At 68.7% G+C, this 9,097-nt stretch overlaps 1 protein-coding gene across 1 annotated transcript; it reads left to right on the forward strand.

Annotated features, from left to right (window-relative positions):
- Positions 1 to 1,088: 1,088 nt before the first annotated feature.
- CCDC97 (coiled-coil domain containing 97) lies at positions 1,089 to 4,221 on the forward strand. The gene is made up of 5 exons (XM_075917832.1): positions 1,089 to 1,209; positions 1,355 to 2,281; positions 2,968 to 3,216; positions 3,378 to 3,507; positions 3,653 to 4,221. Exons 1-5 carry the CDS (start codon positions 1,131 to 1,133, stop codon positions 3,765 to 3,767), a joined length of 1,500 nt encoding a protein of 499 aa, XP_075773947.1. The 5' UTR covers positions 1,089 to 1,130; the 3' UTR covers positions 3,768 to 4,221.
- Positions 4,222 to 9,097: the final 4,876 nt, after the last annotated feature.

Raw genomic sequence — 9,097 nt, forward strand, 5'->3', positions numbered from 1 at the left:
GACCAAGCCTATTGGATCATTCCAGCCAGTACAGTGCCACGGGATAGACACACCAGCCACAGCTGCAGTGGACAGGGTGCCTTGGATGTGATCCCTTGCCCCTCTCACACTGAGCTCTGCACTCTCAATCTCCGAATGGAGGCGTGTTTTGACACCTCCCCTGTAAGGCACGGAGTGCTGCTGTGAAAAGCATGGAATGAGAGAGAGAATCTTGTGTAATATTTAAGAGGATAAAACATATGTCTGCTCCCTCCAACAAGCCTTTTGAAGGTAACTTCTCCAAAGAAAAAGATCAAGTATCAGAGGGGTCGCCGTGTTAGTCTGAATCCGCAAAAGCGGCGAGGAGTCCTGTGGCACCTTAGAGACTAACTGAAGTGTAGGAGCATAAGCTTTCGTGGGCAAAGACCCACTTCGTCAGATGCATGTAGTGGAAATTTCCAGAGGCAGGTATAAATATGCAGACCAGAATCAGGCTGGAGATGACGAGGTGGATCCAATCCGGGAGGATGAGGCCCACTTCTAGTAGCTGATCTGGAGGTGTTTAATCCAGAGTTGATTGTGTCAAACTTGAAGATGAACTGTAGCTCAGCAGTTTCTCTTTGAAGTCTGAAAAAGCTGTACGCTCTGCTCCTGCTGAGGGCCAGCTACCCTCCCCACGTAGCAGCCCTACTTGCCTGCTGACCCACCTCACCCATGGGCCGTGGGGGCCGGGAGCCTGCCCTCCAGTGACCAGGTGCTCCAGAGGGATTGAACAAAGCGAGGGGATCGGGGTGGAAGGGGTCTCCCGTACAGCCCTGCCCGGAGCGAGTTCTGGTCTGAACAGGAGCAGATCTCAGTGACACTGAGCCTGGCTGCTGTCAAAGTTGCGCGCCCCCCCCCCCCCCCAAATTGCTCCATTGGCTAATTGACTTGCCTAGATTAAAATGAGCCTGCAATGGGGAGGGGGCTGCCAGTGGGGAAGCCCCCAGGATCTGAGCCCCTGGTCGCTGGGGCCCAAGGCCTCCCTGTGGGGGGGGGCCGGTGAATGAGCCACGCGCCTAAGTCACGAGCGCCCCCCCCCCCCAGCGGAACGGACTCGCTCCGGAACCAATGTGCCGGGACCGCGGGGTCCCGTCCGCGGGGGGGCCGCTATGGCTGCTGCACGGGGGGCCGGAAGTTCCGGCCTGGCGCGCGGGATGGAGGCGGAAGCGGGGGTCCGGCCGCTGCCGGGTGAGGGGCCGGGGCGCGCGAGCGGGGGGGGTGTCGCACCCAAACGGGTCCCCCGGGGGGGCCCGGGACCGGCCCTGCCCCCCCTGTGGCGGGGGGGTCACGTGGCTCCCCCCCCCCCCTGCTAATTCTGGGTCTTGCTCCGCAGGCGCCAGGCAGCAGGAGCCGGAAGATCCCGCGGGCCCGGCCCCGCCCCCCCCGCACTGTGGGGAGGGGGCACCAGGGAGCCCCGCCCCCCCGGACCGGCCCCCCCGCCACGGGCCCCCCCCGCACCGGGGGGAGGCGATGCTGGAGAGCCCCGCCCCCCGGAACGGGGTCTCTGAGTCCCCCCCGCACGGGGGGGAGGGGGCACCGGTGAGCCCCGCCCCCCGCGACCGGCCCCCCCGCAACAGGTACTGGGGGGAGGAGATGCTGGACCGGCCCCCCCGGCTCTGGGGGGAGGAGATGCTGGACCGGCCCCCCCGGCTCTGGGGGGAGGAGATGCTGGACCGGCCCCCCCGGCTCTGGGGGGAGGAGATGCTGGACAGCCCAGCGCCCCGGGGGCAGCGCCACAATAACGGGGTCTCCGAGCCCCCCCGGCAGCACCAGCACTGGGGGGAGGGGCTGCTGGCGCCGGCCCGGGGAGCCCGTTGCCCCCCCAGTGGCAGGCGGGGGGAGCCGCCGCAGCGCCCATCCCAGCGAGGCGGAGAGAAGCCGGAGCCTGCCCAAGCCGGGAACCTGCCCCCGAAGGAGCCGGGGGAGCCCCCCGGGGCGGGCGAGCAGGCGCTGCTGGCCATGCTGAGGGCCGTGGCCAGCAGCCCGCTGCCCGTGCGCAGCCAGCAGAAGGACGAGCCGGACCTGACGGCGGAGGAGAAGCTGGGCATCCTGCGGGCGCTGTACCAGGACAAGCCCGTGGTCTTCCTGGAGCGCTTCCGGCGGGCCCTGCGCGTCGAGCACCTGGGCTGCTTCGCCCACCTGGCCGCCCGCTACGAGGTGCGCTTCTACTGCGACGAGGTGCGCCGGGCCGGCCGGGCCAAGGCCGGCCGCACCCGGGTGCGCAACAAGAGATACGCCGCCCTGCAGCAGCTCATCAAAGGTACCCGGCTGCCCTCCTGCCCCCGCGCCCCCCAGCAGGGGTGCTACATGGGCTAGGGAGCGCTGCGCCGCAGGGAGTGGGACATGGTGCCCGCTGGATGCCCTGGAAGCAGGCTGCTGTAGCAGGACGTGGCCAAGTCAGCCTAGCTCATGCCGAGTGTCCCCTGCCCCAGCTGCCATGGCAGAGGCTAAGGATGGAGGGGGTCACAGAGAGAACCCTGCCCATGGGGGATCTCTGCAGGCTGAGAAGTGCGGGCCAGTGGTTAGATCGAGGGCAGGGCGCCAGGACCCCTGGCTTCTCTCCCCAGCTGTGGGAGGGGAGTGGGGACCAGGGGTTAGATCCAGGGCAGGGAGCTGGGACCCCTGGCTTCTCTCCCCAGCTGTGGGAGGGGAGTGGGGACCAGGGGTTAGATCGAGGGCAGGGCGCCAGGACCCCTGGCTTCTCTCCCCAGCTGTGGGAGGGGAGTGGGGACCAGGGGTTAGATCAAGGGCAGGGAGCTGGGACCCCTGGCTTCTCTCCCCAGCTATGGGAGGGGAGTGGGGACCAGGGGTTAGATCAAGGGCAGGGAGCTGGGACCCCTGGCTTCTCTTCCCAGCTGTGGGAGGGGAGTAGGAGCAGGGTTTGCCCCGGAGAGCCCCAGAAGCTGCCCATCCCCAGCCCCGTGACTCCAGCGCTCTTCCTTGCAGGGGGCGAGTATTTCAGCGACGAGCAGATGCGGGCTCGGGAGCCCCTGCTGTACGAGCAGTACATCGGGCAGTACCTGAGCGAGGAGGAGCTGCTGGCCCTGGGCAGCCAGGCGCAGGCCGGCCCCTGCTCCCTCTCCGGCGTCCTGATGGACTCCTACCAGGAGCAGGTGCTCCAGCTGCGGCTGCACATCCAACAGGAGCAGGAGCACGCCTGCATGGAGGAGGAAGAGGAGGAGGACGACGACGAAGGTCAGTGCGGTGTCTGGCTCGGGGAAGGGAGCGAGGCCTAATGGTTAGAGCGGGGCACCAGGGTTCCTGGGTTCTGTGTTGGGGAGGAAGGGCTGCTGTCCAGGGCCTGGCTTTGTGACTGGTCTTCGGCTGATCGTGCCCGTCCTCTCCCTGCCTGCTAGGCGAGGGGTCCAGCTCCGCCTCCGACTCCTGGGTCCCCGACACGGAGGAGAAGGCCTTCCTCCGCGAGGAGTTCACCAGCCGTATGCATCAGCGCTTCCTGGACGGCAAGGACCGCGACTTTGATTACAGGTGAGCAGTGGGAGCGCTAGGTGCTGGCCCCCTGGCCTGGGGGGCTGGCGGGGGGCTGGGGCAATGAGCGTCTGTCCCGGGGCTGGGAGCCAGGACCCCTGGGTTCTGCCCCCTGAGCTCCCAGCTCCGGCTCGCTCTCTCCCAGTGAGGTGGACGAGAACCCGGAGTTCGACAACCTGGACATCGTGACGCGGGACGAGGAGGAGCGCTACTTCGATGGCGAGGAGTCCGAGGAGGCGGAGGAGATGGAGGCGGAATAGGGGGGACCTGCCCCCCAAACCCTGGCACCCCGATGAGTGGGTCAGGACCCCAGACTCCTCGCTCCATGCCCCAGGAGCCCTGGCCGAATGGGGGCATGTCCCTGTGAGGCTCCCCACAGGTGGTCCGGGCCTGTGGTCCAGCCCAGACAGGTACCTTTGGGTACCCCACTGCCTGCCCCCTTTGTCGCCAAGGCCGGGGCAGGAGCCCACCATGGGCTGCGTTAGCCTCACGTCCCTGGTGCTCGTGGAGCTCGGGGGGCAGCCTAGAGCAGCGGCTGCGGAGATTTGCCCCAGAGGAGCTGGGGGGCCGAGGAATGGCTGGGTGACTGGCCTCGGGCCAGGCCGCTGAGGGCAGGAAGCAGCCCGGTGCCACGGGCACCCCTAGGGAAGCAGCTGCTCCGGGGAGTGGCGCCCCGGCTGAGTGTGTGGGGCAGGGGCAGGCCGGGGGCGGAGAGGGAGGAAACGGGGGGGGGGGGGGGAGACAGCTCTGTTACAATGAAAGTTCTTCCGTAACGGTCTGTGTAACGGCTGCAGTTTGTTCCCTTCAGCCTGAAAATCAAGGGGTTGGTGCCTGCATCTTGAGCTGGGGGCAGGTGCATGGGAGCCCCTCCTGGCTTCTCTCCAGGGCTCTGCGAAGGGAGTGGGGGCTAGTGGTTAGAGCGGGGGGCTGGGAGCCGGGACTCCGGGGTTCTCGCCAGGGTTCTGTGCGGGGAGTGCAGTCTCGTAGTTAAACCCCTGCCTTGCCCCAATTCGTGAAGCCCCCAGCACAGACCTCAGGCCTTTGGGACTACTGGCCGGTTGGTGGCACTGCTGGGGTCCAGCAGGGGGCAGCACAGGCCACGGCACTGGTGAGCAAATCCAACCATGCTCCCCAGGACTCCTGGGCTCTCTGAGCCTGCCTCTGGGGAAGGGAGTGGGGACTAGTGGTTAGAGCTCGGGTGGGGAGGGGGAGCCTGGAGTCATGGGTTCTCTCCTGGTTCTGGGAGAAGAATGGGGGCTAGTGGTTAGAGCTGGGAGCCTGGAGTCGTGGGTTCTCTCCCAGCTCTGGGGAGGGAAGTGGGGGCTAGTGGTTAGAGCTGGGGGGGGAGCCTGGAGTCGTGGGTTCTCTCCCGGCTCTGGGGAGGGAAGTGGGGGCTAGTGGTTAGAGCTGGGGGGGGAGCCTGGAGTCGTGGGTTCTCTCCCGGCTCTGGGGAGGGAAGTGGGGGCTAGTGGTTAGAGCTGGGGGGGGGGAGCCTGGAGTCGTGGGTTCTCTCCCAGCTCTGGGGAGGGAAGTGGGGGCTAGTGGTTAGAGCTGGGGGAGGAGCCTGGAGTCGTGGGTTCTCTCCCGGCTCTGGGGAGGGAAGTGGGGGCTAGTGGTTAGAGCAGGGGGTGGGTTTTTTTCTGGCTGGGCCTGGGAGTGTTTTCTAGGTGTCAGAGCTGGGTTTGCTGGACCTGGCCTGTGCTCCCAGCTGCCTGCCTGGTGAGTTACTTTGCCGCTCTGTGCCTCAGTTTACCTGCCTCGGGCATGAGTCAGTGTCTTCTGGCTGCTTTGGCGCCCCACAGCAGGACACTTGGAGCCCTGGGGGCCCTGTTGAGCTGGCCTGTCCCCCTGCCAGCCCCGCCCCTGCTGGTGTCTGGGGGGTGGGCAGGGCAGCGTGGGACCTTCCCCAGGGGTTTGCCATCAGGGGCCGGTCACTGGCCGGGCGGGGGAGCGCGGGGCCCTGGTCCCTGCAGGCGACTCCCTTTCCCTCCCCACTTTCGGTTCCTTTCCCAGCCCTCGCGGGGCTTTCGGTCCCGCCCAGCTTCCCCTGGGGAATCCCACCGGGGTGGGTGCTGCTCAGGTGACTGGCAGCCACCCGGGCGCTGGGGCCAGGCAGAAAATACCTGGCCCAGGCCGGGTTCCTCTTCCCTCAGGGAAGCCAGTTCCCCTGGGCAGCCCCAGCGGGTCACGTGTGGATCACAGGCCTGGCCCCTGGGATCAGCTACAGCGTCTGTAGGGCTGCACCTGTTCATACTTACCCCCTGGGGGGCAGGGAATGGCCACAGCCCGGTCTTCCCCCTACGGGGGCAGGAAATATCCACAGTGGAGTATGCTCCAGCCATGCCCCTGATCTGCCCCCTGGCCAGGGTGACCCCTGCTGAAGAGGTTCCTCGCCCCTGGGCATGATGGAGAATTACCCTGTGTAGCTGACCTGTGGAACTCACTGCTGCTCGCTTGGAGCCAGCCGTGGCGGGGGGAGGCGGGCACCACTGGGGAGCTGCCTGGGGCGGGGGCGAGCTGGCCTTGGTGATGCTGCTGCAGGCAAGGGAAGGCGGCGGGTGACCCTCCCCACCCATCCCTGCAGGCACACGGGTTGGGGGGGGGAGAGATCAGCTCAGACTGAGCAACTGCCGGATACCGGGGGGTCAGGCCCCCAGGTGTACATCTGTGTGTCATCCCTCCCTGCCCCCCATGTGCCTCGCCCAGCAAAGGGAAGGCTCCTGCCCCACCGCAGCCTCTGGACTCCAGCACCCGCTCGCCACAGACCTCCGGGAGGGGAGTAGGGCCTAGTGGACGGGGGGGCTGGGAGCCAGGACTCCTGGAAGCACAGGCCTGGGCTGCAGGGCGGGAGCAAGGGGCACTGGCAGGGCTGGGGGGCACGGGCTGTGGAGTGGGAGTGAGGGTCAATGGCAGGGGCTGTGGGGCGGGAGTGAGGGGCACCAGCAGGCTGTGGAGTGGGAGCGAGGGGCATTGGCAGGGGCTGTGGGGCGGGAGCGAGGGGCACTGGCAGAGCTGGGGGACGGGAGCGAGGGGCATTGGCAGAGCTGGGGGATGGGAGCGAGGGGCATTGGCAGGGCTGGGGGGCAGGGGCTGTGGAGTGGGAGTGAGGGTCAATGGCAGGGGCTGTGGGGCGGGAGTGAGGGGCATTGGCGGGGGCTGTGGGGCGGGAGCGAGGGGCAGTGGCGGGGGCTGTGGGGCGGGAGTGAGGGGCATTGGCGGGGGCTGTGGGGTGGGAGCGAGGGGCATTGGCGGGGGCTGTGGGGCGGGAGCGAGGGGTAGTGGCGGGGGCTGTGGGGCGGGAACGAGGGGCAGTGGCGGGGGCTGTGGGGCGGGAGCGAGGGGCAGTGGCGGGGGCAGTGGTGGGGCCTGTGGGGGGCACTAGTCCAGCATAAGCCGGGCTCACCGCAGTCCCCGCCCAGGCCCGTCAGCCCCGCTCCCTGCCCGGCCCGGGGAGGCTGGCGGCGGGGCCCGGCCAGACTCTGACTCAGCCCCGAGCCTCCCCCGGGGCTTTCCATGGAAATTCCGGCTCCCTGCCCAGGGCTATTTTGGGAAGTTTTTCTAAACACGCGGCCCCGCCCCCGCCTTTGATTCACCCCCGCGCCCGGCCGGGCCCCGCCCCCCCGCGGCTGGGTCAGCGCCCCTGGTCACCAGAGGGGGGCGCCACCCCCCAGAGCGCGCCCCTAGTGCAGCCCTAACTGCCGGGGGAGAGCGCCCCCTAGCGCCGCCCTGTGGCCAGCCCTGCCTGCCCGGGGAGAGTGCCCCCTGCCCCACTCTCTGCCCCGCAGCGCCCCCTAGCGCCGCCCTGTGGCCAGCCCTGCCTGCCCAGGGAGAGCGCCCTCTGCTCCACTCCCTGCCCCACAGCGCCCCCTAGCGCCGCCCTGGGGCCAGCCCTGCCTGCCCGGGGAGAGCGCCCTCTGCCCCGCAGCGCCCCCTAGCGCCGCCCTGTGGCCAGCCCTGCCTGCCCGGGGAGAGCGCCCACTGCCCCGCAGCGCCCCCTAGCGCCACCCTGGAGCCAGCCCTGCCTGCCCGGGGAGAGCGCCCCCTGCCCCGCAGCGCCCCCTAGCGCCACCCTGGAGCCAGCCCTACCTGCCCGGGGAGAGCGCCCCCTGCCCCGCAGCGCCCCCTAGCGCCGCCCTGGAGCCAGCCCTGCCTGCCCGGGGAGAGCGCCCCCTGCCCCGCAGCGCCCCCTAGCGCCGCCCTGGAGCCAGCCCTGCCTGCCCGGGGAGAGCGCCCCCTGCCCCGCAGCGCCCCCTAGCGCCACCATGGAGCCAGCCCTGCCTGCCCGGGGAGAGCGCCCACTGCCCCGCAGCGCCCCCTAGCGCCACCCTGGAGCCAGCCCTGCCTGCCCGGGGAGAGCGCCCCCTGCCCCGCAGCGCCCCCTAGCGCCACCCTGGAGCCAGCCCTGCCTGCCCGGGGAGAGCGCCCCCTGCCCCGCAGCGCCCCCTAGCGCCACCCTGGAGCCAGCCCTGCCTGCAGAGGGAGAGTGCCTCCTGCCCTGCTCCCTGCCCCACAGCGCCCCCTAGTGCTGCCCTGGGGCCCCCTTTCCCCTTGCTACGGCGGTTGCTGTGCTGGGCCCCCGTCTTGCTCTGGCTTCGGGGAAGTCCCAGGGCCTGTGGCTGTGAGCGCAGCTGCTCCTGTCGTGCCCCCTTGACCTCTCCCAGCGGCTGCTGAGACGGGGCCGTCCCACCCCAGAGGTGGCTGCATCTTAGCCCCGGGGCGGATCCCTGTATGAACGGCCCCCGGGGCTGCTTGGGAGCAACTAATGTCTCAGTGAAGGGGCAGAGACAGGAGCCGAGCTGGGCACCGGGCTCTGCAGGGCTGGTCCAGGCCACGTTGTGGGAGGCGCCGGCCCGGCCAAGGGACACAGGTGGGCTGGTGGTGCCAGTGGCGGGGGGCTGGGTTCTGGGGCCCCGTTTGTGGGCGACCCAAGGCCAGGCTCTAGTGGAGTGGAAGGGCGGAAGTGCCCCAGCGGGAGGGTCAGCTTAGGCCGGGGAAGCCCCTGCCATGGGCTCTTGTCCCTTCAGCGCCAAGGAGCTGTGTGTGCGGTATGCCCGGAATCCCGGCTGTTTGGGACAGGACTGGCGGGGCGGGTGTGCCCGCCCAAGAAATGCCTGACGTGCCCCTGGCCCAGCTGTCGTTCCCATGTGGCCGGGGCAGAACTTCACCTCCAGGGACGTTTTGGGGCACCCGTCAACATGAGGGCAATGGAGAATCGCCATTTGGGTGAGCAGTGTGGGGGATATGACACGCAACATGTCTTGCTGGGTCGGCACACGAGAGGACAGTGAATGGCATGTAACACGTGGCAAAGGCACCCATGCACGTGCACACGCTCCTTACACACCTGCTCCTCCTTCCCTCCTCTCCCTGGCCCTCCCTCATTTCCTACTCCCAGTGGGAGAGCGCCCAGCCGGGCTTGGGGCCCCGATGCACTAGGGTGCTGCACACACGGGCGCAGCCTCTTCCACAGTCTAAGAATGAGCCGGGGTTCCTGGGTTCTGTTCTCACCTCTGCGAGGAGAGTGGGGGCTAGTGGTTAGAGCGGGGGGGCTGGGCGCCAGCACCCCTGGGTTCTCTCTGGGAGGGGTGTG

Source organism: Pelodiscus sinensis, unplaced genomic scaffold (assembly GCF_049634645.1).
Source record: "Pelodiscus sinensis isolate JC-2024 unplaced genomic scaffold, ASM4963464v1 ctg146, whole genome shotgun sequence".
Lineage (NCBI taxonomy): Eukaryota > Metazoa > Chordata > Testudines > Trionychidae > Pelodiscus > Pelodiscus sinensis.

Excerpts from the sequence above, each read along its gene's own strand:
- CCDC97 (XM_075917832.1), top strand. The coding sequence starts at position 1,131 with ATGGCTGCTGCACGGGGGGCCGGAAGTTCCGGCCTGGCGCGCGGGATG. Across the intron at positions 2,282-2,967 it reads CCTGCAGCAGCTCATCAAAG|GGGGCGAGTATTTCAGCGAC; the intron begins GTACCCGGCTGC and ends TCTTCCTTGCAG. Across the intron at positions 3,508-3,652 it reads GACCGCGACTTTGATTACAG|TGAGGTGGACGAGAACCCGG; the intron begins GTGAGCAGTGGG and ends GCTCTCTCCCAG.